The sequence below is a fragment of the Peromyscus eremicus genome, chromosome 5 (genome assembly GCF_949786415.1).
Source record: "Peromyscus eremicus chromosome 5, PerEre_H2_v1, whole genome shotgun sequence".
NCBI lineage: Eukaryota > Metazoa > Chordata > Mammalia > Rodentia > Cricetidae > Peromyscus > Peromyscus eremicus.
Genome location: NC_081420.1, coordinates 14,892,434 through 14,920,152, shown reverse-complemented (window position 1 = coordinate 14,920,152; position 27,719 = coordinate 14,892,434). Strand labels below are relative to the sequence as shown.

Here is a 27,719-nt window from a genome sequence, read left to right as displayed (position 1 = left end):
CATGTCAGCCCTAGTTGGCCAAGGCAGGGGCTGCAGCCTCAGCACATCAGGGGGAAGAGCTGAGGCCTCACCTTTCCTTTCTTGGGTGGCTCCATCTTGGTCAGCGCCTCTTTAGTGTGGGCCTCGAGCAGGTCCAGGTTGGGGATGGTGGGTGAGGCCGACTCCTTGCATTTCTTCCCTTTCTTCTTGCTTCCATCCTTGAGCTTCAGGGTTTTGGGGGGTTTAGGGGGCTTGGGGGGTTTGGGAGGCTTGGGGATTTTGGATGGCTTGGGCATCTTCACAGTCTTGGGAGTCTTTTTTTTGGACACTTTCTCCAGGAAGGATCGAGGTGGGGTAGTCTCAATGGGAGATGGTGGTTCCTCCTTCTCCCTGTCCCCGTCACAGACCTCATCTGAGGAGGCGACAGCATTTACTTCAGGTCGGACAGTTTTGGAGGCGTTCTGGTATGGGAAAAGGAAAGGGTCATTTGTGTTCCCTCTAGACCATGCCAGGACTCAGGGGACCCTCACAGCCATGTTGGGAGAGGCTGTCAGCCCAGAAAGGCATACATAGCCCACACCACGTGACACATTCATATTTGTTCCACATTGTCAAGTGGCATGCTCATCACATTGTCCAATAATATCAAGAAATGTTCACACAACTCTACAGCCCTGTGTGACACACTCACATTGTTCCAGACCATCATCACTCAGTCCCCACCTCCTGGGGCTATTCTGCCCACTTCCTCCAGACTCAGGAAAACTGGGACTCAAAGACTAGACTCAGGGTTCTCCACCCTTCCCTCCCTCATCTCTTCTTTCCAAGCACACTCCAAGCCCTGGGCACAACACTAATGCAGAGAAATTTCCCTGGCAGGCTCTGAGCCCACCCTTGTCCCAGGGGTCTGCCACCCTGGCATGGCCTTACCTCGCTGAGCCTGATCTCTTTGGCCAGGTCCTTGATGAGCTGTGAGGGCCTGAAGTGCTCGGGGAGCTCGTCCTCGTGCTCTGCCAAAGCCTGTGGAACAGTGGGGTCAGTGCCAACTTGGCCACTGTGTACCTCAGCCATTCCCTGTCCACCCAGCCAGGGCCACCCCCTGGGGTGAGAGGCTGCCATGGAGCAAGGCCTGGTGCATAGGATTTCGGGGCCCTTCCCTGTGAGGCAGCTTTCTGTGAGTCACTTCTGTTAGTGAAAAATGTATCAAGACTGGGCCTTGCCTGATGCCACCAGCAGCTAGCTAGCTGGCTGTGAGTGGATGTGAGCCAGCTCTCTTTTCCTGACCATGTGGTGAAGGGGAGGTGGGAGGGACCCCTGGACTGTCCCAGCTTTGAGTCTCAAGAAGATGGTAGCCATAGGATAGTCCCAGGAGAACATTGGCAGCCCACCTCATCCGGCCCCCGCATGGGTGGAAACAGGCCATGGACATGGTTCCCTACCTGGCCTCTGCCTCAAGGCCCTCAAGGCCTCCTACTTGTTCTCCCTGACCTAGAAGGGACCTCTTGTCCTTCAAGTTGCAGGTGGACAGGTGCTCTGAATATTGAGAGCCCTCAATGGGAGACAACATCACAAGGTTACCCTAGGCTAAGCCGGACCTTGTAGCCACAACCCAGACAAGAGGAGAAAGTAAGTGGAAAGCTGGCATCCTTGTGGCCTTTGTCTGAGAAACAGCTCCCAGGGGCTGGAGGAAACCAGTGCACAGGATCACAGGAGAGGGTAAGGCGGAGGGAAAGGGGTCCCCAGGTCACAAGGCAGTTTGGCTGGGAGGCTCCATCCACACCAGGCTTTACAGCAGCTGAGTGGCAAGAGCCACATGTGCATCCCTAGCACTTCCTGTCCAGATCCAGATGTGTGGTCAATGTACCAGCTGCTTCCTGGGACCCTCTCTGCCCTTTCCAGATTAACGAAGTTGTCCTTCCCCAAACTCCTGAGGGAATCTAGCCCTGGAGCCAGTGACCCCAGGCTGGCCCAGACAATCTACATCTGTCCAACACACCCCTCAATAAAGGCTAGTGTCAGCAGGCCAGCTTAGGCCAGCCTGGGGAGACAGTGCCTACTACTTGTGGGACACACCCTTGGTATCTTCCCCCAATTCCTTGTTCCCTCAGACAAGTACACAGTGCGCTGCTTCCTACCTGCTTCTTCGTCCATGACCTGAAAGCACCATTGAGAATTTTAGCTCCTTGAACTAAATGTGGGGGCAGCTGTTTCCCAGACTTGTGAGAACCTGGGAAGGACACGACAGGTTAGTGTGGTGGCTGCTTAGCCTGCCCCAGCAAAAGGCCTTCCAGAGGCCACTTCCCCAGGCCACTCGTCCAACTGCCAACGGTTCTCCTTGGAATCTGGGGTACCCGCCCACCTGGCACCTGCCCTGCAGGGGAATGACTGACCTCCCATCTCCTCCCATCTCACATGAAGCTTACCCAACAGGCCCCTGAGCAGGCCACTTCTCTTTCCCCTCTCTACCAAGGAACCCCCAGCCCTGTCTTAGTGGGTCAGAGCTTACACCAAGCCTCTAGGCACCTTCTTATCCTGTATCATGACCAGGGCTCACAAAGGACCAAGATGTCCCTTAGTCCAGGGCTGCCAGCTCAAGTCACCCAACCTGGAGTGACAGGTACCTTTGAATGCTTCCAATAGGTGCTTCCCCATGTACCAGCAGGCAGTTTCAAAGTTGGGAAACTGAGTCAGGCTGCCTAGTTTTAACCTTCTTTCCACCTCATATGCCCTGGAAGCCACAGGAAAGAATTAATCAGTGCAGGAAGCATCAAGCAGGCCACGTCAAAGGGAGGATCCAGGCTACTGAGCCAGCTCGGGCTTCCCCACTGGGCCCGACGTAACCCCAAGTGATGGCCTGCTGTGGGATGTTCTGTATGGCAAATGTGTTGCTGATTAGTCAATAAATAAAACACTGATTGGCCAATGGCTAGGCAGGAAGTGTAGGCAGGACAAGGAGGAGAATAAAGCTGGGAAGTGGAAGGCTGAGTCAGAGAGACACTGCCAGCCGCCATGATGACCAACAGCGTGTGAAGATGCCGGTAAGCCACGAGCTACGTGGCAAGGTACAGATTTATAGAAATGGATTAATTTAAGACATAAGAACAGTTAGCAAGAAGCCTGCCACGGCCATACAGTTTGTAAGAAATATAACTCTCTGTGTTTACTTGGTCGGGTCTGAGTGGCTGTGGGACTGGCAGGAAAACTCAAGCTACAAATGGCGCCCAACGTGGGGCCCAACTTAAGCTACAATGGCCACCATGGGTGGAAGCAGTGGGCTGTGGTTACTAGAGAGGCTGGCCATAGTCCAGGAAGATGACAGCAGCCTTGACAATCCCAGACCACCACTGGGCTTGCTCTGGCCCAGACCATGGAACCCATTCCTCCTTCCCCTCGGCACAAAGATGTCAGCCTAGCAACCCGCAGCCGGGCCCAGCCAGGAGTCTGGCCTCGGTGCCCACTGGGAGATCCGGTCCAAGGGTAGACAGCAGTGCAGGAGACCCCTACCTCATCTGCATCTCCACACTGAGGCTGTGGAGGAAATGTCCAGCGAAGGCCAGGCAGTCCACGGGGGTGAGTGTGGCGTATATCCAGCCTGGAAGAGAAACGCAGAGCTGTGGCTAGCTTCTATCTTGTTTCCATGACTGCTTTCACCTCCCCCACACACCATGGACTCCAGCTCCTGCCATCCCAGACCTTTGCCTCATTGGTCCTCCCTGCTCACGACAGGTAGGAACCTCTGAGAAAGATGGAGAGAGTGTGTCTGAGGTAACACGGTGTGTCTGCTGAACACCGTGCTACCAGATAGATAGAAACTGAGGCCTAGGAGCTGAGGGGACATAGTCAGGACACCCCTGGACAGCACTGCCATCAGGAGAGGGAGCCCAACCTCAGACCTGCCCACACAGGGGTGAGAAGAGACAGAGCCAAAACTGTCACTCTCCCTAGAGGCTGAGATTTGTCTTTAGGTTATTCCAGGGGACAGAGCTGGGGCCGGACTCCAGAGAACCTATAACTCCTCCCTTCGGGGAAGGAGAGGCCCTAGAGCCGGGGTCAGAGGCCAAGTTTAGTTGGGTTCTAGGGCCTCAATTGGATCCTGATTGTAAGCGAAAAACCATATACATAATCACAAGGATACCTGCAGGTGGATCAGCTCCTACACGGTACAGTGGGGCCTGTGTTCTACTCTCAGGATGTGGTCAAGTTACGTTAGAGGAAAGGAGTCTTTTAGAGTGGACTTTTCAGCTCTGACATTCACCCTTCCAGGAGAACCAGGCAGCCTTGGCTGCTCAGGGCATACTATATTACATTAGTTTAAGCATTCCTTAGGAACACTTCTAAATACCTACACTCCTCCTCCAGAGCTACTGACTGAGCAAGGTCTCCCATGCCAAAGCCAGCTGGCCACACCCCTGAGGTAACCTGGTGCTGACTAGGGCGGGTCAGCACACAGGCCTCCTGCTGTGAAAGGCCCACTACTGGTCCTTCCATGAGGACTGGGCCAGGGCAGGGGCCAGCCAGGGAAGCCAGACACTCCAGTCAGGGGGATGCAGTGGGGGTTGGAGGCAGTGAGTATGATGGGCAGCCAGCCTGGGCCCTGTGCACTCACCTGAGGGGATGAAGAGGGTCTGGCCCTGCTTGACCGTGCACTTGTAGCATTTGTCCACCTGGTCGGCAAAGAACATCTCGCTGTGGTTGGAGGCTGACCGCCAGCGTTCATACAGGGAGATGTTGGCTGAGGCTGGCCGGATGAGATAGAAGATCTTCTCCCCCTGCCAAAAGAGGCCAGTGGCAGAGCTGCAACACCAGGGATGTGGGCCAGAGCCCACCTGGTGCTGGGCTGCTGAGGTGGAAGAAGTCTGCTGGGTGCGTAGGTGGGGGCAGAGCCCACTGGGTGCTGAGGATGCTGGGGTGGGGGTCAGAGTCCACTGGGTACTGAGGATGCTGGGGTGGGAGCAGAGCCCACTGGGTACTGAGGATGCTGGGGTGGGGGTCAGAGCCCACTGGGTGCTGAGGATGCTGGGGTGGGGGTCAGAGTCCATTGGGTACTGAGGATGCTGGGGTGGGAGCAGAGCCCACTGGGTACTGAGGATGCTGGGGTGGAGGCAGAGCCCACTGGGTACTGAGGATGCTGGGGTGGGGGCAGAGCCCACTGGGTACTGAGGATGCTGGGGCAGGGAGCAGAGTCCACTGGATGCTGAGGATGCTGGGGTGGGAGGCAGAGTCCACTGGGTACTGACGATGCTGGGGTGGGGGTCAGAGTCCACTGAGTACTGAGGATGCTGGGGTGGGGTCAGAGCCCACTGGGTGCTGAGGATGCTGGGGTGGGGTCAGAGCCCACTGGGTGCTGAGGATGCTGGGGTAGGGGGCAGAGCCTACTGGGTGCTGAGGATGCTGGGGCAGGGAGCAGAGCCCACTGGGTACTGAGGATGCTGGGGTGGGGGCAGAGGCCACTAGGTTTCTGGGGATGAGGGTGGGGCAAAAGCCATGGGATGCTGGGGAACACCAGGACAGATGGAGAGCCCACAGGGTTCTGGTAACATTATGGATAGGGGTAGAGTCTACCAGGTGCTAGAGACTCTTTGCCAGGGGTCACAGTCCACTAGAAGCTGGAGCACAGAGACAGATAGCAGAGTCCAGCAGGTGCTGGGGACAATGGGCCCAGAGTGGAGCCCTTCACCACCTGCTGGGGTCAGGTGAGGGTTCTGACTTGAAAAGCATCCTCTCAGGCTCTCCACTATCACCTGCAACACTGCTTTGCATTTTGGAAGTTTCCCTATTAGGAAGGTTCTAGGTGTGTGAGCCCGATACGGTCAGGAGCAGTGCACACATTCCACGGCACTACATGTGTGCTCAGGGAGTAATAAAAATGCAAACTGCCATACAGCAAGTGCTTAGCAGCTCTGTTCTCGAGAGCTTCTGGGCTTCCAGACTGGATTAAAAGATAGTCATCATTTCCCGAGTGGTCATGGGCAAGCCCAGGCCAGGCTCTGCATCCAGAGCAGAAAGAGCCTCGTTTCCATGTTCTGGGAACAGATACCATGATGGCTTGCTCAGAGTCTCACAGGGCCAGAATGGGTATGTGAATCCACCACCCCAGCTCAAGTAGAGCTGGTCTGGAGAAGTATAGTTTGCTGCTGGTGGAGCCAGAGCTCAGGGTTTCTGTTGTTCTATACATCTTGTTCTCTTAATTCCCTCTTTGCCTCAGTGATAAGCCCCTCAACCCTCCTACTGGCTCAGGTACCTGCCATCTGGCCTGCTGACATCAGTGTGGTTGCTGGGAAGTCTTCCCAGCACCTCTGCACTCTACTTGGGGCCCTGGAGACCACTGGCCTCCCCTAATTGTTAATGAGCCCTAAGGACATGTTTGTCACTGGCCCCAGACACTCCTCTACCCATACACATCTTGTTGGCTTCCTGCCCCAGAACTAGCCATCCCAGGGTCCCCCTTCTCTGAAAGTGGGTGACTTCCTGGCCACAGACAGGGCTTGGAGGGGCTGTAATCCTGAGGACAGAGAATAAGGAGGTCAAGGGTGAGGTATGTCTTGAGGAGTGTGGCTCACCTTGAGGACATGGTACCAGGCTGAGGCACCCCCAGAGTCTATGTGGAAGTCAGTGTAGCTGTCCTTCACACAGATCAGGCAATACTTGGTCACCTTGGGCTTGGCCAGCAATGCGTCATCAGGCCAGTAGTTTTCCACCCATGAAAGTTTCTTCACAATGTCAGGTGGCTCCACAAAGCTGGACATTCTAGGGCCATAAAAGGAAGAGTAGTCAGGGGACAGGCCCCAGAGCTTCCATTCTTAATGCATTCTAAGGAGGAGCAGTACAAGGCTCCTTCCACATGCTACTTCGTAAATCTGCAGGCCCTGGGCATCCATCTCACTTTATAGGGGAGTAAACCAAGGGCTCCAGAGGGTGGAAGGAGCCCGGCCACTGTGTAGGGCTGCAGAGGCCATGGAGATTGTCTCTACCCCAGAGAGGTGAGCCCTTAAAATGGTCCACTGGGGTTGGTACCACAAGACTTTCAGAAGAAATGTTTCTCACACATGGCCCAGTGCCTCCTGTACCATTTGAAGAAAGACCACCTCCCTCCAGGACAAACACAGGCGCCCAGAGACTCCCTGTCACATTTAGTTGCTGTCAAATCAGCTACATCACTCCAATGAAGGTGGGAAAAGGCAGAGGTGACCCGGTGTGTTGGTTAGTTGTTTGTTTTGTTTGTTTGTTTTTTTTTTCCCCGACTTGACACAAGCCAGAGTCATCTGAGAAGAGGGAACCTCAGCTGAGAAAATGCCTATGTCAGACTGGCCTGTGGGCGAGTCTGGTGTAGGGCATCTTCTTGACTGATAACCAATATGGGAAGGCCCAGGCCACTGTGGGTGGTGGTGCCACCCCTGAGCAGGTGGTCCTGGCATATATAAGGGCAAGCCATGGGGAGTAAGCCAGTAAGCAGCACTCTTCATGGCCTCTGGTGAAGTTCTTACCTCCAGGTTCCCTCCGACTTCCCTGCATGATGGACTATAGCTATAAAATGAAATAAACCCTTTCCTCCCCAACTTGCTTTTGATCATGGTGTTTTACCACAGCAATAGACAGTAATCGAATACACCTGGGTTTTAGTGAAATGTCAGCACCCATGTGCAGTGACAAAAAACCAGATCTGAGTGTTCTTGCTGCCTCGGGCCTAACAAGGTCTCTCACACCTCTACACCTAGCCTCAACTCCTATGCCCGCACATCTCTACCTTGCCTCTGTTGAAGGCCACATACACCCTGATCCTGTCTGGAGTAGCTCCATATAGCCCGATCCTCTGTATCCATCTTACATATGAGCTAGCCTTTTCCATACCTAGGTAGGACTCCAGCACCCTGACTCAACCCCCAGTCCCTAACCTCCTTCCACGTCTTCAATATGACCCACATAAATTCTGCAGTTGGGGACTCCCTCTCTGTGGGGCAGGCAGCTTATATGTCCAACTCTGCTGATGCCCACATTCAGTGTGCATGATGCACACCTGTCCCGGTAATCCCTCTCAGTGACCCCCAGGAAACTCACGCCTCCTGTAAACAGACCAATAAAAACCCTCCTAGGTGTTCAATGCATTTGGATGAAGCCTAGGACCCATAAAGGCATCAGCCCCCAGGCCCCTCTTGCTGTCTGTGCTCCCTGCTCCTCATGGTGTAACCTCCAGGCTTGTTACGTTGCTCCTGATTAGTGTATGGGAACTCTCCATCTCCATGAAAATGCTCCCAAGTCACAGCTTGGTCCTGTTGCCCCAGCCTCAAGATAGGGCAGAGCCTGTGCATAACTGACCCACAGACACCCCATCCCACAGGGATCATGCTAATGATAATGCTTGGGACCTGTTGGGACATCTGGGAGTGGCCTCCTATTTCAAGGCAAGCAGTAGGCCTGGGAGGTGCAGAGCAGCCGCCACAGTGCGATTCCACGGAGATGAGTAAGTATGTGCACACGAGGGTGTTGGTACATGGGGTGGTGAGTATGCCACGGAAGTGCTGAGTGTGGTGCAGTGAGTGTCACGGTGTGTTGAGTCTCAGTGGTTATGGTACGGTCAGGAGGGAACTGTGTATTCATACAATGAATATGCTGCAGGTATCCTGACCATGTCAGTGCTGTGTCTCAGAGTGTTTATGAGTGTGAATGTCTGTAAGTATGTGTCTTGAGTGTGTCTACAGCTTGTTCTATGAGTATGTCATGATTATGGGTATGTCAGTGTGCTGCCTCAGTGTGTCATGAGAGTATGTCATTGTGCTGTCTTAGTGTGTCCCTAGGCATGCATGAGTGTATTACAAGTGTGAGTGGGTGTGTGCATTGTCTGTGTGTCCTGAGTGTATGTCAATGTGTTGTGCTTCTGTTTTGTGCGTCATACTTCCGTGAGTTTCTGTGTGTCACAAGTGTGTGTGCCAGTGTGTCATCTCAGCACGCCATGAATGTGGATAAGGAGCACGTGCTTCTGGAAGGGACTCATTCATACTGCTTCAGTGGCTTTCTCTGGGAGGGGGGTGGTTTCTCTGTTTGCTCCTATTTCATCCGAGTTGTTTCAGTGTGTTTTAAGAGACAGGAGAACCAAGCCTGCATGGTGATTCCTGGGCAGCTCACAGGACAGCAGCAGGCCATGCAGAGCAGGACACCAAGTCAGGCCTTGCAGCCTCCACCCAGGGCAGAACCCCAAGTAAGGCTTCACAGTCCCCACACCAGGGTTGAACCCCGAGCCAGGCTTCACAACCCCAGGACCCCATGCAGGAACCAGAGCCAGCTCTCACAGCCCTCACATCAGGACGGCATGGACCCTGAGCCAGACCCACCAAGCCCCAACCCAGAGTAGCCTGTCACCTGGTGTCTGAGAATTCAAGGTTGGTCACATTGAGGACACGCTTGCGGTTGGTGCTATAGTAATAGTCCACAAATTCTTTCAACTTCATTTTGCAGTCTTTCTGCTTGGTGACATCTGTCACATCCACGCTTCTCTCTGGCCCTGGGGAGGAAGTGGAGGACATGAGCACGGGAGGAAAGTGCTATGGCCTCCCTGAAGGACATGACAGGGGTGGACACTTACATGTCTTCAGTTGCCCTTATACACTGTCCTATGGGCAGTGACCCCATAGAACAGACAAGGGCAGACCTTATCTCCTCTACCTATAATTGCTGTGAATTCAGAGTAACCGATGGTCCTTTCCTGGACCCAGTAACACTGTGAGGAAGTGAATCTCACCTCAGCTAGAAAGACCACATCAGCAAATAAATAGACAGATGCATGGTCAAGTTGAGCTTCAGATAACAGCAAACATCTTAGCATAAATACTTCCAGGATAATATTAAAATTAAAAGCCAGGGGCCCTGCATTTCAAGGGCATTTGTTTGGGATAGATATACAGAGGCTTGGTCCCAGCTTGTGCTGCTATTTGGAGGCAGTGGAACGTTTAGGAAGTGTGGAGAATCCTAGGTCACAATGAAGTCCCTGGACAGGATTGCAGGACCCTGGTTCCTTCTTCCTTTTGCTCCTCATATCATAGTTTATCTCCATCACACACAACCTTATCAGGGACCCAAGGCTTTGGGGCCGATGACTGTGGACTTGCAGCTCTAGAATCATGAGTTCAAATAACCTTTTCCCCCCTTTATAAATTATTTGTCTCAAATATTTTATTACAATGATAGAACTCTAATATAGGAGAACTAATATAGGCACCAACTTCCTGTTCTGATTAACTGATGACTAAAGGGGAGAACTCTTATCTTGCCCTTTCTGTAGCTGATGAGGAAAAGCTGAGGCTCTTCAAATAATCAAGGATAGAACAGTCTTTACAGAAGAGTCATGCCCAAGAGAGGAAGAAACAACACAGAATGGACAGGCAAACATGCCCTTTTGTCGGGGTCCACAGTGGCTGCTCAAACACAAGGTGGAAGCTTTTGGAGCATCCGTGGACAAGAAGCCTGGACACCAGGCCCCACTGAGCATGGCAGCATCACTACAGGTGTGTGTTAGGCACTGTAGGTGTCCTCAAAGATGGAGGTGCACCCACTGGGAAGGGAGAGCCACAAATTCTTGAGTGGAAATGCAAGAAGGGCTGCAAGCTGAAGCCTACAGGAAAACACCCAGGACCCAGTGATCTGCCAGATGCCATAGCAGAGACTCTGACAACCAATCACATGTTGGATATGAGAAATTCTGGAGGACCCACCAAACTAACAAAATGGCAGGGGTGTGAGGCTTTCACAGAAGATGTAAAGGACATGAAAACCAAATGCTACCCATGGGTCCTGTTTAAAGTCTGTATCAAGTGGCCAAATATAAAGAGTCTTTTGTATTTCTGGAGATAAAACCCAGGACCTTGCACATGTAAACGAGTGCATGCATGCGTGTGTATTATGTATGTGAATGCAAGTGTGCATGTGGAGGTCAAAAGACAACTTTCAGGAGTTGGTCCACACCTTCAACTCCACTTGGTGTGAGCAGGCTCTCTTTGTTCTTTGCTGCTACATACTCCAGACCAGCTGGCCTGTGAGCATCTGGGTGACTCTCTTGTCCTAGGCTTCCATCTCACAGTAGGGGTGCTGGGATTATAGAGATACATTACCCCATTAGCTTTTTATGTGGGTTCTGGGAATGTGACCTCAGGTCATCAGACTTACATGGCAAGCCTTCTCCACAACTCTAAACAGGAATTTTCTAAAGGAACTGGGAGAATTAGGCCAAAGTATAAGCATATCCAACCTGCAGCCCACAGCCACATATGTCCCAGGATAGCTAAGAATGTGGCCCAACACGTTTGTAGATGATAACATCATGTGACTCTATCAGGGAATTATCAATGTGGTGCAATGACTGAATTGCAATTATGTTTAAAACCATGTTCAGCTAGCATTGTTGTTAATGGGCAAAAAGAGGTAGGCAAAGGTAGGTCTTAAAACACTTTAAGGGAAAAGATGTTTTGGGGAGGAGAAAATCAACACGAAGCTGGTGGGTGTGTGGCCAACAGCCAGGTACACAGGCTTGCTGTTTATTTCCTTCATTTTGTGAATTTAAAATGTTCCATGTGCCAGGTGTGATGGCAGAAGAAGGCAGAGCTCTGGGAGTTCAAAGCCAGTTTGGTCTACATAAAGAGTTCTAGACTAGCCAGAGCTACCCAGTGAGGACCTGTCTCAAACAAACAAACAAACAAACAAACAAATAAATAAATAAATCCTCATGAAAGTCATGGAGATGGATCATTGGGTAAAGCATAGTATTTACATATTCTGAGCTCAGATTCCTAGCATTCATTTAAAGTGGGGAGAGTGGCCATTCATGCCTGTAATGCCTGTACTGGGAGAGAGAAGCAGAATGGCCACAGGAGGGTCACTGAGGCTCCAAGCTCAGTAATTGATCCTGTCTCAAGAGCCTTAAGCCTTACCTACCCTCATCAGATCATGGATAAGGCCGGACACTTATACACAGCACAGTTCCTCATCCCAACACCTCCCTACTCCAGGCTCCTACAAGATACACAAAGGATAGTACTCACCCACATAGTTCTCCACGTCACTCACGTAGAATGTTGGGGCAGGGACAGCCAAGCCCAGTCCGTCTTTCTTGGGGACAAGGATGGGCTCAGTGAAGCCATGCTCCTCCATGTAGCCCACAGTGAGCTGGCTGCCTGGCACACGGGACACCACATCTTCAGCACTGCGGACAAAGGGTGGTTTAGGGGCCTCAGGATACCTGGCCACGTGCCTCCTGTGCTCCTGGAGGTTGGCCTGTTGCAGCACCCCGAAAACTACTGAGACAGCTGTAGGCAAGTTTGTGGTGCTGATTCCAGCAACCCACCACTGAGAGCAGGCACACAGGTCCATTGGTAACTGATGGGGAGGTGGAAGCCTGGTACCACAATGGTGATGGACAGCAAAGCTCTGCTATGTTCCTGTGTGCTGGCCACCCTTTCCACTGCAGCACAGGCAGGCAGAGAGACACCATCCCCTGGGTGGATCAATATCTCTGTCTCTGTCTCTGTATCTCTGTCTCTGTCTCTCTCTCTCTCCCCTGCATGGCAAAGAGAGAGCAAAACAAATCCTTCTACTTCATCTTGCAGAATCTCAGGTAACTTTCTTGTCAAAACTCACAAGCTGATCTTAAAGTCAACATGGACCACATGAGGGAGCCACATGAGGGAACCACATGAGAGGGCCAGAATAACAAACACAATCTTGAAAACATAGAATAAAGTTTCAGGACCTCTTCACTTCAAACCTTGACTACAGGAGTCAAGTGTGGTCCTGGCACAAGAACAAACCTGGACCAGTACCTAGAACTTTGTCCAGACATAACTGAGGACACTTATGAACAAATGATTTCAACAGAGATGCCAAGACCATCTAACAGCAGAAGAAAGTCTTTTCAACAAGTGGTATTGGGGAGAAGAAGGAAGGCAGATTTTTACTCCACTCTATGTGCAAAAATTAACTCCAAATGTATTCAGGTACAAACTAAATGCTACAACTGCAAAGCCTTTAGGAGAAAACAGGAAGAGAAATATTCATGACCTTGGATTTGGTGGAGGTTCTAGACAGTAACAAGAGCAGGAGAAACAAGTGAAAGATTAGATAAAACCAACGACACCAAAAGCACTTTCTGCTTCAAAGGCCACCATTGAGAAAGTCAAAAGACAAACTACGGAGCAGGAAATATCTGCCAATGACGTGCAAGGACTATGCATCTAGACTATGGAAAGAGGGGCCAGAGCCACGGCTCAGCAGCTAAGAACACTGTCAGGTGGCTCACAGCTGCCTCTAAGTCCAGCTGCAGGGGAGCCGATGCCCTCGGCTAGACTCTACAGGCACCTGAACTTATGAGCACATATGGCCACTCAGATACAAACACATACACAGAATTTTTGAAAGTCATTAAAATGTTTAAAAAAAACCTTTAAAAGTCAACAACAAAAAGATTATTTTAAAAGGTGTGAGGTGGTGGGACTGCAGAGATGCTCAGTGGTTAAGAGCACTTGTCACTCTTGCTGAGGACCCAGGGTTAGTGCCTCGTATCTACACGGTAGCTCAAAACCACTCATAATTCCAGGTTCAGGAGATTTGATACTTTCTTCTGACCTCCATGGGCACTGGACATGCATGTGGGAGATATATATATATATATTATATATATATATATGTATATATATATATATACACACACACACATAAACACATATACAAGCAAAACACTCATACACATAAAATAAAATAAATCTAAAAAACTTTAAGTGTGAGGCAGGATCAGTGAGATGGCTCAGCAGATAAAGGTAGCTGCCACCAGGCCTTTTTATACACATGAATGCATGTACACATGTACACAAATAAACATATAAATAATGTTTAAAGTGTGGGCTGAGAGACCCCATCTCAGAGAGAGAGAAAGAGAGAGAGAGAATCATGCCTGTTAAACAATGCCTAAGGTTACCCTCTGGCCTGCAAATGCAGGTGCACACATGTGTGTACACACACACATAATGTATGAGGCAAAGGCTCTCAGTAGATTCTCTAAGAACAGACAGAAAGACTCACATGTGAGCAAAAAGTTGTTCAACATCTCTAGTCACGAAAGACATGCACGTCAAACTATGAGAGACCTCTTCACATCCCCAGGACGGCCAGATTCAAAGGCTCGACAGTTGGGGGAGCTGGGAGAATTTGGAGAACTCCCTGAAAGGCTAGCAGGGATGTCACAGGATGCAGCTGCCTTGCAAAGCCGCCTGGTGGTTTTCAGACAATTAAACACAGGATTTCCATCCGACCCAGAGGCTCCACACTAAGAAATGGAAACATATGACCACACAAAAACGTGTACATAAATATTTAGACCACAATTATTCATAGTAGTCAAAAGTAAAAATATAAAAACAAAAACAGAAATAGCCCAAATGGCCATCAGCTGAACGCTATAAACAGCCAGTGGTCCAGCCAGACAATGGGAGACTATTCAGCCAAAGAGAGAATGAAGTCCTGACAAACGCTACAGTGGGGATGAGCCTTGAAAATAATCGGAATAAAAGAAGCCACCCAAATCCTGGGTGGTTCTATTTCTAGGAAATGTCTCAGCAAGCAGACGTACACAGGAGAAAATGGGCTCTCAGCAGGTAAAGGTGCCGTGGTTCCTCAGGGCCATGGGGAAAGAGAAGTTGACAAGATTTCTTTGTGGAGATGAAAGGCTCTGAAATTGACTAATGAGGATGCGAACGTTCGTCAAGATGCATATATCTATGAAGATAGGCACACATACCAAGAGCTTCTGAACTTTATATGAGTGCGTTACAGTAAGTGAACTACATCTCAGTGAAGGTTAGGGAGCTGGAGGAACAGCACCTGACTCAGAGGAGCCAGGGTAAACTGCAGCTCAGTTGCTCATGTGAAGTCACATAATAAGCATCAAAAGAAACCCAGCAATTGGAAACTCTCTGCCCAGTGATACTATCCTTCCAAAGTAAGAGAGAAATAAAGTTTTCTGTCAGACAAACGGAACCAGCCTCACAACTGTGGCTGACCCAGAACAGCTTCCTGAGACTGCTCTTGCCCACTTCTTTGCCAGACCTCAGACAGACCAGGGTGTAGGCAATAGAGGGAGGGCAAGGGCCTCCACCAGGTGACAAGGGCATGGGGCAGGTGGCCGGACACCAGGACGGAGTCAGGTACTTTCCACTCAGAGGAAGAAAGGTAAGAGTAGTGCCAATGTCCTCAAGAGATGCAGACAGAGGAGAGAAGTGACCTGTCTCCAGAAGGCCTGGCCCCACAACAGGTTCCTGACATTGAGAGTCCCCAGTGAAAGGCGTGTGCACCAAGGGACAGTACACACAGCCTTGGGCGCAGTGATCAGAAGATGAAGGGAGGAGCCGGGCTTCAGCGGATGGGTCCGCCCCTTAGACAGCACGGCCTGGACTCCCCAGAAGGCCCACCCACCTGTGGAAGGTCTGCCCAGTGAGAAAAGCCAGTCATCTGTGGAAGGCAGTTCACCTGGAGAAGGTCCAATCACCCAATGGAGGACCACCACATGGGTGAGGGTAGGGACGGTCCACCCACCTGAGGAAGGTCACCTACCTGGGGAAAGTTCGGCTCCGCAGCTCCTTGATGAAGAGCTGGCTGCCGTTCTGCACTGGCTTCATGTCCGGCATCTGCCCAGGGCCATGTTTGTGCCAGGTCCGCTTTTTCTTGACTGTAGAGGAGACAGGGGATGGGTCCGTTCCAAGCACAACTCCCACCCAACTTGGGAGGCCCTCACACCTATAAGAAGACATCCCAGCTGGGCACCACAGCGGGCAGAAAGGAAGCTAGGGAGTCCCAACACAGCAAACTCAAAACCTCTCCCACAGAGCCTGCCGGCCCACACCTGCACCTCCTTATCTTCATCCCCACCTCTCACAAGGGAGGTCACGCTTCCACTCCAGCCCTGGCCCTCCTCACTCAGGCATCTCTTGGAAGGTTCTCAGCCCAGGTGCTGGGAGGACACACCCTGCTTGGCCTCCACATGAAGAGCTACCACCTTTCTGTCAGGACCTTCCTTATCCAATCCTCTTTCCCCACCTCCCAGTCAGTGTGCCCATGAACAGACCCATGGAGATGGCCTGAAGGGCAGGGATGTCATGCAGTGCTCTCTGCAACAGAGGGCAGTGCTGGGACCACCTGGGTTCTCACCCCAACCCCACAGGGAGCATGGCAGTGACAGCCTGAGTTAGGGGGGGAGGGGGGTCCATCAGCCAGCTGAGTACACTTCCCACAGATATGACTCTGCTGTGGCCGCAGAGCAACACTGCTCCTTTGGCCTCTGCCACATAAGGCTCATGTCTAGGAGCCTGAGACTCTAGTACCAAATTTTTGTTGGTCGAATAAACCTGTCTCATGGCCTTGACCAAGACCCACAGGCCAAAATCACCTCAAAGAACGCACCAGAGACTGTGTGGGGTTGGGCTTACAACCCACACCACTGTTGCTTAATGAAGAGAAAGCAGCATGGGAGGCCCTGGCTCCTGCTCTTCCCTGAACCCATCCATTGCAGGCCCTGCCTCAAGCCAGGGTGGAAGGGACAGGAACGGGGAGCAAGGCTTTCAACCTCAAGAGGGCTCCCAGTACCAGCCACAGGCCGGAACTTTCCAGGAGCATGGAAGGGCCTTTTGTCACCAAGGCTTTGGGGATGGAAGTATGACCAGTGTCACAGACAGGCACTGCTCACAGAGCTCATAGGCACTCAGCTCAAAACTGAGACCATATGCTGGTAGAGAAAGGGCTCGGACTTTGGACCATGGCGTCTGATAGAGTACAAGACTCTCAATAACAGCAGTGAGTCCAAACCCCAGTGTTTACACAGCCCCCTCTGAGCACACACGCAAATGGACATGTGTGCACACACACCTGAGCAGGCTCTGACTGGTCTGTGCCCCAGATCCATATGTTGAAATCCTTAGTCCTCAAGGTGACTAGGAAGTGGGGCACCTGAGAGGAGACTAAGTCATGAAACTGAAGTCTTGGTGGTGGAGACACAAGCACAGGAGGGCTCCCTCACCCTCTACCCTGTGGGAAGATGCTGGAGGAGCTAGTGCCTTGATTTTGGACTTTTCTGTGCTCAGAACGGCACAAAATGGATTTCCTGCTACTTAAGCAACCCAGCCTGTGGCATTTGTTCTAGTGGCAAAACCAGACAAACACGCACGTAGGCGGCACACAGGTAAAATGACCATGTCACTCACCCCCTAGGAGCTGGTGGTGGGAATGGGAACTGGAGCTGGTACCTGGGCTCCCAGCTGACTGTGGAGCCTCTGCTCAAACCCCAGCCACGCCCAGGGGCTGGGTCTTGGTGAGGCAGTACACATGCCTTCCCCGGTGGATAGGTTGTTGACACTGTACAAATGCTCTTTCTGAGGATGCCCAACAGCACCAAAAGAATCAAACTGTTCACCACTGATGCAACCCCGCACCACACCTTCATTCTACCCTGGGCAGACTCAGGCAAGAGCCCCCAAGTCAGGACCTCTCCAAACATTTGTGACTGCTGGGAGAGGCTCAAGCCCAGTTTCCAACTTCTTCCTCTCCAGTCTAGAGTCTCTTGGAGATGACTCCCTGACGCACCATGAACCACCCAGGGTAGCGTGATCACAGCATCTTCCAGATCACCTTCACTAGGGACCTAACCCCATCCTCCTTAAGAACACACCTGTTGATGTCTTTCAATCTAACCCCACTCGGCCATGACCCAGCCTCCCAGGCCCCACAGAACAGCTCTGGGTCCATGTTTGTCTCATTTCTAATATAAAGATAAAGAAGACCCTGAGCTTAACAAGATACCAGAAGAGTCCTTATCATCAGTGACTTAGCTGTCCCCATGGCAAGACACTCTGAGCATAAGTGCTGTGTGCCTGGGGAGGTCTGGAAGGTGCCTTAAGAGTCCTGAAGCGACAGGTGCTAAGGATGTGCTAGGGCATGACCAGAAACCAGAGCTGCCCCACCACTCCAACAATGCACATAGGCCAGGCCCTCGAAGGGCCAAGAGACAGCAGACAGAGCCTAGGAACAGGGAGTGCCCACCCACCTAGTACCAGCCTCACCAGAAGCCAGGCCAGGCTCCAATATTCCAGGTTCTCAGATAAACCTTGGCTCACTGAACAGGAGTGTGGACCCTCTATTGCCCAGGTCCTTCCATTGTCTGTGTCCTACTGTTACCTGAGTCCCGTGGCACTGGAGTCCCCTGGTGCCTGTCTCCCACTTCCTGCGTTGCCTGTATCCCTTCCGTTGCCTGCATCCCTACCTCACTACCCCCACCCCGCTGTCTGCATCTCTCTCATCTTCGTCTCTCTCTATTCACAGCACTTAAGCAGGGGATATGGTCTCTCGGCTTGCACTGAGTGCCTGGGTGAGGTTCTCCTGAAAGGGGGGCAACACAGTGACTATGATGGCGGCTGGACACAGTGCCCTCTGACCCATCCGGATCCCCCAGTCTGGCCCCGGGCATGGGATGTGAACAGTGAAACGGCCAGAGCATGTCTACCTGTAGTGTATGTGAGTGCTTCTAACACCAACAGAGGCAGGAGCCCTGAGGACAGCGATACACACCCACACATGCGCACACAGGTCTAGTCCCTGTATTCCTCCAGGCCACAGCTCTGCTCCCTACTTGTAACTAGGCCTCAGCCTTGGAGCTCAAAGCCTGCTTGGATGAAACTGCACAGTATGAGCTGAGCCTACACCTTGGGTGTTCTCTTAGCACCTGCTGCACAGTAGGGCCCAGAGAACAGGGGTGGGAAGGAGAAGCATCGGATACACAGCAGCAGGCACTGTGGGAAAGCCAGACCCTCAAAGACTTCCTGTAGGGATGCTGGGTGGGCTAAGCCGAGCTCCTAGAGGATGGACAACAGAACCACTCACAAACATCCATGTGCAGCCTGAGTGAGCGGGGAGCCCTGAACACCTCTTTTATCACCTGAGCCGCAAACCCACACTGGGCTAACCTGCCCACTATAGGTGCTAGGGGTGGTCCTGGCAAGGCCTTGGTGATGGTGGAACCTGCATGGCTGCCTCTAGGGGCAAGAGTCGATCAGAAGGCAGTCAGCTAAACTGGAGTTGTCCCCAGCACCAGAGCCACCGGGCCGTGACCTTGGTGTTCCATGAGGGCAGAGGTACTTACGCGTGGACTTGCCATGGGTTTTCTCGCAGTTCGGACAGTGGTAAATGTCGATATCGGGTGCCTCCTCCTCTTCCACCCCAACACAGCTGAAACAGGAGGAGAGAGACGTTAGTATGCTCCCGTCAGCCTCCCTCAGCACCTTCCATCCATAAGCTCAGGGCTAGCTCCTGCTCACTGCTGGAGACTGAGGCCAGGGGAGCAGTGTGGGACCGTGGTCCCTGGGGAGGGAGGAGAGAAAGGGCTGCAGAGCCGCCCTCCTCAAACACGAATCTGCAGTGGGATCCGCACGCAGCTGCAGCTGCTCGCTGTGGGGACCCAGTGCTGTGCCAGTCATCCAGCAAGCCTGCCTCGGTGAGGACCACCTCCATCATCACCCTGGGAGGGCAGGGGAGTGTCTCGGAGACAGTGGCACAGCCTCTCTGGTGGTAGCTAGGGAACAGAACACACCTGGGAAGACCTGCGAACCCTGAGCTACACCACAACCACCCACCCCACTCAGTTTCAGGAGGCCAGGGCAAGGTTGAGAGACAGTGATCCATGTGTCCCATTCTTCCCTCCCAGGATTCTTCCAGGCCTGAAAACCTGCCCAGGAGACAGCCACTGGTCCTGGTTAGTTGGCAGCCAAAGGCCCTTAGGGAATGAGGACGCAATCAATGGATAGGACCCACAATACCCACAGGCTTCTAACATCACAACCAGCAAAAGGAAAGCGTGGGGCTCTATTCCGACCCCTTCCACTCTGGTTAGGGTAAAGGAGGCAGCGGAAGAACAGGGTGAGAATTCAGTGCATGGGCAGGGTGCTGGGACAGGTAAATCGCACTGGATTGGAGAACACACCAACCCACCTTCCAGCAAGCACAGAAGCATAGAGGGAGCTACCTGGTATATTTTAAAGTGGTACTTCCTGAGGGCAGCCACAGAGTCTCCACCCAGGAAGGGCTAAGGGAACTGGCTGTCTGGAAGCCACCACCATACACTATTTTGCATAGGGCAAGCTCTACAAGTCCACCAAAAGTCAAACTTCCCAGACTGCCTCCAGCTGTGTCTAGCATGACTTTTCAAATGTGCTCTTTTGTCTTTTTTTTTTTTTTTTTTTAATATATGGGCTCATGATGTACTGGCTCATAGGGAAACACTATAAATTTTATACCTACTAAAAATGAGTAAGGAGAGCTGACGAGATGGTTTAGTCAGTTAAGGCTTTGCTATGCAAGCACCAAGATCAGAGATCAGATCCCCAGAACTGATCAAGAAAAGCAGGAAGTCGTGGCACATGCTTACAACCCAGTATTGGAGCGGTGAAGACAGGCATTTCCAGGGGGCTCACTGGCGGATGACCTACCCTAATCAGTGAGCTTCAGGTCGCAATTAGAGAACCTGTCTCAAAAAACAAGGTGATCGTCTTCTAGGAAGTGACAGACAAGGTTGACCTCTGCCACCCTTGGGCAAGAAAAGGGAGGGCCTTTTCCTGACTTCTTGCGTTCCTCAAACATCACCTGATGGGGCAGCATATCTCTGTATCTGGGCTTGTTTTCTCATCAAATGAGGACATCTTTGTTGTTGTTGTTGTTGTTGTTGTTTCAAGACAGGGTTTCTGTGTAGCCCTGGTTTTCTTGGAACTCACTTCTGTAGACCAGGTTGGCCTGGGACTCAGAGATCTGCCTGTCTCTGCCTCTAGTACTGGGATTAAAGGCGAGCGCCACCACACCCAGCATTAACTAAGGACTTGGGGAGGGAGCAGAATGTGTACAAGCTGACCAAGGAACACCAGAGAGAAGCAATCAAACCAAAGTGTTCAGGCTCTTACCTAGACTGACCAGACACAAAGAGAGGGCTCAAAGAAAGATTACAGAGACCAGACTTACTTACAGACTAATAACTAGGTAGCCGAAGTGAAATGGACAAATTCCTAGGAACACACAAACTACAAAAGGTAATTCAAAAAGAGGAGAGTAAGTTGTAACTCTGCAGCAGAGTGCTTGCTGGGCACATCTAAAGCCAAGGACTGATTCCCACCACCCAGCAACATATATGTACACACACCGACAAAATAGAAAAAAATGAACAGATCTGTAAGTCATTGTGCCATTCCTCAAAACCTCCCTCAGAAAACTCCAGAAACCAGCAAGATGGCTCAGGGTAAAGGCGCTCACCACAAGCCCGACAATGAGAGTGTGATTCCCTGGACACGAAGGGTGGAAGGAACAGACACCTGCTAGTTGACCCCCAACTTTTGATACATGCCTGGGTGCGAGCATGTGTACACACACACACACACACACACACACACACACACACACACACGGAATAAAGTAACAAAAAGGAAAAGCCCAGAAGCGCCACTAGTGAATTCTATAAAAAATAATACCAAGCTGTCTCAGAAACAAATAGAAAAGAAAGTAATATTCCCTACCCACCCCCTCTTTTGGTGCTGGGAATAAAATTTAGGGCCTCAAATATGCTAGACAAGGATTATATCATTTATCCCCAGCCATCCTGATTCCTTTTATGAGATCAATAATATCTTGATCCCAAAGCCAGACAAAGGCATACAAAAAAAAAAAAAAACAGACCAACATCTCTTATTAATAGCAGTATAAAAATCCTCAGCAAACTATATCGTAAGCTGGGTGGTGATGGCACACACCTTTAATCCCAGCACTTGGGAAGCAGAGGCAGGTGGATCTCTGTGAGTTTGAGGCCAGCCTGGGTCTACAGAGTGAGTTCCAGGACAGCCAGGACTGTTCCACAGAGAAACCCTGTCTCAGAGGGGGAAAACAAAAGCCTATATTATAAAATCCAGCAGCATACAAGGGGGTGGTACTCCACAACCGAGTGAGACTCATCACAGGAATGCAAGGACAGTTCAATACATGACACAAGCCTGTGCTTCAATCCCTGCAGCATCACACTGCACAAGGAAAGAGTGTGCCCTGGGGCCCCACCCTGGAGGTCACACAGCAGCAGGGACTGTGCAAGTTTCACCCCTTCTGAGGCAAAGGGCAAGGTGCACAGCTCACGTGGTCCTTTCTCCTTCACACTTCTGTTCCCATCTTTCCCAGTCCTTCCGCAACCCCCATCTTCCCTAAGATGGTCTCACCTCATACAAACACAGGGAAGAACGATGGGAGCACCTCAAATGATACAGAAAAAAACACTTGGCAAAATCCAATACCTATACATAATTTTATTTATTTTTATTTGGGGGTGGGAGACAGAGTTTCTCTGTGTAGCCCTGGCTGACCTAGAACTCACTCTGTAGACCAGGCTGGCCCTGAACTCAGAGACTGGCCTGCCTCTGTCTCTTGAGTGGTAGGATTAAAGACATGTGCCACAACCCAGCTCTTCATATATATATGTGTGTGTGTGTGTGTGTGTGTGTGTGTGTGTTTATATAAATATATAAAATACATATTTTTTAATCTATAGACTAAGAACAGAAAGGGACTTTCTCAGCAAGATAAAGGTGTAATATGAAAAACTCACAGCTAATATTACACAGAATGATGAAAAACCAAAAGCCTTTCCCCAGAAGATCTGAAATGAGGCAGGATGTCAGCCATTGCTACTTCTACTCAACACAATGTTAGAAGTGCTAGTCAGAGTTGTTTAGCTTGAACTGTTTAGGGGCCTCCAGGCAGTGGGATCGGGACCCGTCCCCGGTGCATGAGCCAGCTTTTGGGAGCCTAGTGCCTATGGTGGGACACTTTGTGCAGCCTTGGTGCAGGGAGGAGGGGCTTGGACCTGCCTCAACGGAATGTACCAGGTTCTGCTGACTCCCCATGGGAGACCTTGCCTTGGAGGAGGTGGGAATGGGGGATGGGAGGAGGGAGGACAGGGGAATCTGTGGTTGGTATGTAAAATAAATAGAAAATCTCTTAATAAGAATAATAAGAATAATAAGAATAAGAATAAGTGCTAGTCAGAGCAATTAGGCAGCAAAAACTAAATAAAGAGCCTTCAAATTGAAATAAGTAAAATGATCTTCATTTGCAGATGACTTGCGTAAATATTCAGAAAATCACATGGAAGCTCTGTATATAAAACATTCTAGTTGGGGTTGGGGATTTAACTCAGTGGTAGAGCGCTTGCCTAGCAAGCATAAGGCCCTGGGTTTGGTCCTCAGCTGGCGGGGGGGGGGGGGGGGGGGGGGGGGGGGGGGGGAATGTTAGCACTAATAAATAAAAGGGGAAGTTTTAGGATACAAGATTAACACACAAGCACAGCCGTGTTCTAGACACTGGCAGTAGATAATCGAAAAGAAGATCTAGAAATCGATTACACGAGCATCAAGCAGGATAAACTATTCGGGGGAATGTACCTCAAATACAGGCAAGATTTGTACGCCGCTGAGACCAGAGTAAAGCCGACCTTGAACTCACATGGAATTGTGAAGGACCCCAAATAACCAAAGCAATCTTCAAAAACAAATGAAGTTAAGAGAACATACACCTCACAACTTACAACAAAGCCATAGTAACCCAAACAGTGTGGCCCTGGCATCTAGCTAGAAAAAGACAGCAGAATAAAAATAGACCCAGAAACAAACCCACATACCCTGGTCAATTTATTTTTGACAAGAGTTCTAAGATCATTCAATAAGGAAAGACTATTCTGTGTGTGTGTGTGTGTGTGTGTGTGTGTGTGTGTGTGTTATACTGCATGCACGTGGGTTTGCAGATGCACACACCTGTGCACATGCATGGAGAGGCCAGGGCTGAACAGTGGGTGTCTTCTTCCATTGTCCTCTGCTTTACTGCCTCGAGCAAGCAGGGTCTCACTGACCCTGCTTGCTCACCATTTAGCTAGAGTGGCTGGCCAGTGAGTTCTTGGGGTCTGCCTGTCTCTACCCCTTAATGTCCACCTGACACTCTACACAAAAACTGACTGAAAACAAACTGATCAACCAAATATAAGATCTAAAATGATAAAACTGTTAGAAGAAAACATGAACAAAATCTTCATGCTTTTGGATCTGGCAATGGATGACTAGAAACAACACCCAAAGAATAAGCAGCAGCAGCAACCACACATGATAAACTGAGCTTTACCAAAATTAAAAACCGTTTGTGCCTCTAAGATTGGGCCAGGCAACATTCGTCATGGATGGGGGAGGGGCTCCTGAAGCCCCACCCCTTCCTGAGGGACGCACTGGCAGCTAATGGTTACTAGGCAGGGGCAGGAGTACCATTTTCTTCAGTACTGTACCTTTGATAAGTCACCTGTGCCCAGTAAGTAATCCCCCAGCCATGCTTGTGCAAGGAATTCCAGTTAAACTCAGTGGCTCAAAAAAGGAGGAGGAGGAGGAGGAGAGGGCTTATTGGAAATAGATGAGCTTCAGTGGAGAGGGAACGGAAGGGAACATATAATGGGGCGGGTGTGGAAAAGGCCAAAATTCATCGTATGTATGTAGGAGGCTGTCCAAGAATTTTTCAATTAAAAAACACTTTTGTTCATCAAAAACACTGTTGAAAAAGAAAAGGCCACTTACAGAATGGGAGGAAAAAATTTAATATTACACATCAGGTAAGGGGCTAGCATCCAAATACAGAAAGAACTCTTATAGCTCAATAATAAAATAATCTAATTTTAAAATGAGCAAATGACTCAAACAGACATTTCCCCAGAGAGGATGAGTAAACAGCCAACAGGCGCATGAAACGACACCGAGCATTCAAGTCATTAGAGAAGTGCAAATCAAAATCCAGCAAGATGCAACTTCACACCCAGTGGGATGTGGAGAGACTGTGACCCTTCCATAATTTCCTCAATTGAGAAAAACGTAAAATGGTGCGGACACAGGAAAAGAAGATTGATTGCCCCAGAAAATAAACATCCAATGAAATAAGAGCCAGCAGTTTTACTCAGCTATATATCTAAGATTTAAGAATTGTATTCCCTCAACGCTGTAGTCACCAAAAATAGTGGAATGTACGGGAACCGAAGGCATCCCATATCCAAGGACAGGTGGATGGATCAACAATATGTGATCATACAAGTAACACATTAATTGACCTAAAGTTTACATATTCAGCAACACATATGAATAGAAAAAAACTAGATTAGTCTGGGGGGGGGAGCCCAATACACAGTGATAACACTGTATAACAACTTTCAGGTAAAATATCTACAACAGCTAAGTCTAGAGAGACACATGGCAAGTTAGGTGCCAGAGCGTGAGAAAAGAAGGGATTTGGGGTTGCAGCTTGATGGGAAGTGAGTTTATGACCAAGGAACACTGGCACAGTGCCATACAGCATTCAAACCCATTTATTGTCACTTATTGTTACTCAGCTCTAAAGCCATGTGTTTTGTTGGGTACTCTCAAACATCCCTGATGACAATGCTCTGTGACCTTTCTAAGAAACTCAGGGTGAGCTGAGTGTCTCCCAGAGGCAGCTGTACCACTCCCAGAGGAAGGGAGAAGCCTCGAGTCCCTTCACATTTCACTGCCACCATCATTGCACTTACAGGACACAGCAGAGATGTCCCCAGGTCTTTAAGCAAACCGGAGCTGGGAGAATGAGTGGCCATGGCACTGAGGGCCAGGATGTTCATGAGGACTGAGCTGACAGGAATCTGAAGGGCTGCGTTCAGGAAATCCGACTTCCAACTCATTTAAAGGTGTAAAATCACATTTACAGGGTTATTTAAAGCAGCATTTGTTGGAAAGAAGTCAGCAAGGCCCACACTTGTTATTCTAATTAAAGCCAGGTCGAGAGTGGGCTGTGGTGTGCACACCTGCAAGTCCAGCACTCTGGAGGCAGAAGTTCAAGGCCAGCCTAGTCTATATAGTGGGTTTTGGGAAAGCCAGAGCTACCTGGTAAGACCCTATCTCAAAACAGAATGAAAAAACCAGGTCAGGGCTGGCTGCACGTGTACCTGAAAGAGCACTGGCCCCTCCCACCCACATAGACATAGACACGACACTGCCCCCCCCTCCTCCCCGAAGCCCAAGGGGTCACTGCATCCCTCCTGGGCACAGTAATGAAGACAACTCAGGACAATGGAAAACATCAGGAACCAAAATAAATGATCACTTGCAAATGAGTCACAAGTGCCTAGGAGAGACTTTGGTCTAGTGCTGAACTGTGTGTTAAGGATGTAGCTGTGAAAAGACCATTTTCTGTAAGAAAATCAGGTGAGGAAATGGTATCTGGCTGACCAATGACTAAGTTGTAATTTACAGTTATAGAAAAGGACACACCACAGTCAGAAATGCTCAATGGAACCTGCAGTTAAAAGGGTGTTGCTGATTGTGAGTCAGCTTTCTGTCACTGTGGCAAACACCTGAGAAAATCAAAGCGCTGGGTTAAAAGAGGAAAGACTTATTCTGGCTTGTAGTTTGAGAGGTCTTGGTCCAGAGTCACTCATCTACTACTTTGGGCTTGTGGTGCAGAGCATGAAGGTGGGAACAGTGGCAAAAAAAAGCTTGTCTTCCTCAGCACAGCTGGGAAGCAGACTGAGAGAGGTACGGGGGAGGGGTGGGCATACCCTTCCAGGGCACTACCCCCAAAGACCTGCCTTCCTGCCACTGGCTTTCACTTCCTTAAGGTTCTGCCACCTCCCGACTGCGCGACAGGCTGCAACCAAGCATCCACACGCAGGCCCTTAGCGGACGTTAATATCCAAACGTTAACACTGATGTTGTAGAACAAGCAAGTGCATCAGTCTTAGCAGGAGCCCATGTATGAGTTCATGGGTGGGGATTGCTGGCATTTTATTTGTTTGTGTATGTATGAGGTATACATGTGTGCACATATCCAAGTGTGTGCGTGTATATGTGGGTGTAAATGTACAGTGTGTAAGCATACATGTGGAGCCAGAGGTCAACACTACTAGACGTCTTTCTTGCTTGCTCTCCACCTTCCTTTCTGACAGGGTCACTCACTGAACCTAGAGCTCACTGATTCCGGTAGGCTGGAATGTCCGCCCACTCCAGAGAACCACCTATCAAGTGGGGTTTCAGGCATGTACCTAGCTTTTAAGTGGGTGCTGGGGACTCAACTTTAGATCCTCATGCTCACACAGCACACAATTTACCAAGTGAGCCATCTCCCTATCCCCCAAAGTTCGTATTTGTTAGCATCCACACAAGGAAATGTAAAACCTTTGAGTGTGTGATGCTAGGGTTTGACCTCATGCGTTCTCGGCAGGCACTTTATTACTGAGTTATACCCTTAGCCCTTAAAAGATTTTTTTTTTTTTTTTTTTTTTTTGGTTTTTCGAGATAGGGTTTCTCTGTGTAGCTTTGCGCCTTTCCTGGAACTCACTTGGTAGCCCAGGCTGGCCTCGAACTCACAGAGATCCGCCTGGCTCTGCCTCCCGAGTGCTCCCGCGGCCGCCGCCACCACCACCGCCCGGCCCTTAAAAGATTTTTAATCATGAAAGTCTGATTTTGTTTCAGTCGAAGCTATCTGAATTTATAAGTGTATATACATTTATTTTAAAATATTTTCTCTGAGTGTGGTAGCACACACCTTTAATTCCAGCACTTGGGAGGCAGAGGCAGGTGGATCTCTGAGTTCAAGGCCAGCCTGGTCTACAGAGTGAAACCCTGTCTCAAATATATACTCTCTGA

The 27,719-nt window shown here is 50.2% G+C and overlaps 1 protein-coding gene and 1 long non-coding RNA gene across 2 annotated transcripts in view; one reads left to right on the top strand and one right to left on the bottom strand.

Moving 5' to 3' along the window:
* Positions 1-27,719, bottom strand: part of Phf2 (PHD finger protein 2) — a 73,004-nt gene that overhangs the window by 16,159 nt on the left and 29,126 nt on the right. The window contains exons 2-12 of the mRNA XM_059262987.1: positions 19,139-19,224; positions 15,565-15,679; positions 12,006-12,166; positions 9,334-9,475; positions 6,540-6,726; positions 4,586-4,748; positions 3,484-3,571; positions 2,601-2,707; positions 2,115-2,206; positions 910-999; positions 72-440 (exon numbers count right to left, since the gene is read on the bottom strand). Coding sequence (XP_059118970.1) covers positions 72-440; positions 910-999; positions 2,115-2,206; positions 2,601-2,707; positions 3,484-3,571; positions 4,586-4,748; positions 6,540-6,726; positions 9,334-9,475; positions 12,006-12,166; positions 15,565-15,679; positions 19,139-19,224 — 1,600 coding nt within the window. The remainder of the gene's footprint in view (positions 1-71; positions 441-909; positions 1,000-2,114; positions 2,207-2,600; positions 2,708-3,483; positions 3,572-4,585; positions 4,749-6,539; positions 6,727-9,333; positions 9,476-12,005; positions 12,167-15,564; positions 15,680-19,138; positions 19,225-27,719) is intronic.
* Positions 3,234-10,835, top strand: LOC131910996 (uncharacterized). The gene is made up of 4 exons (XR_009379279.1): positions 3,234-3,705; positions 8,315-8,437; positions 9,056-9,353; positions 10,253-10,835. It is a non-coding gene; the product is annotated as an uncharacterized LOC131910996 (long non-coding RNA).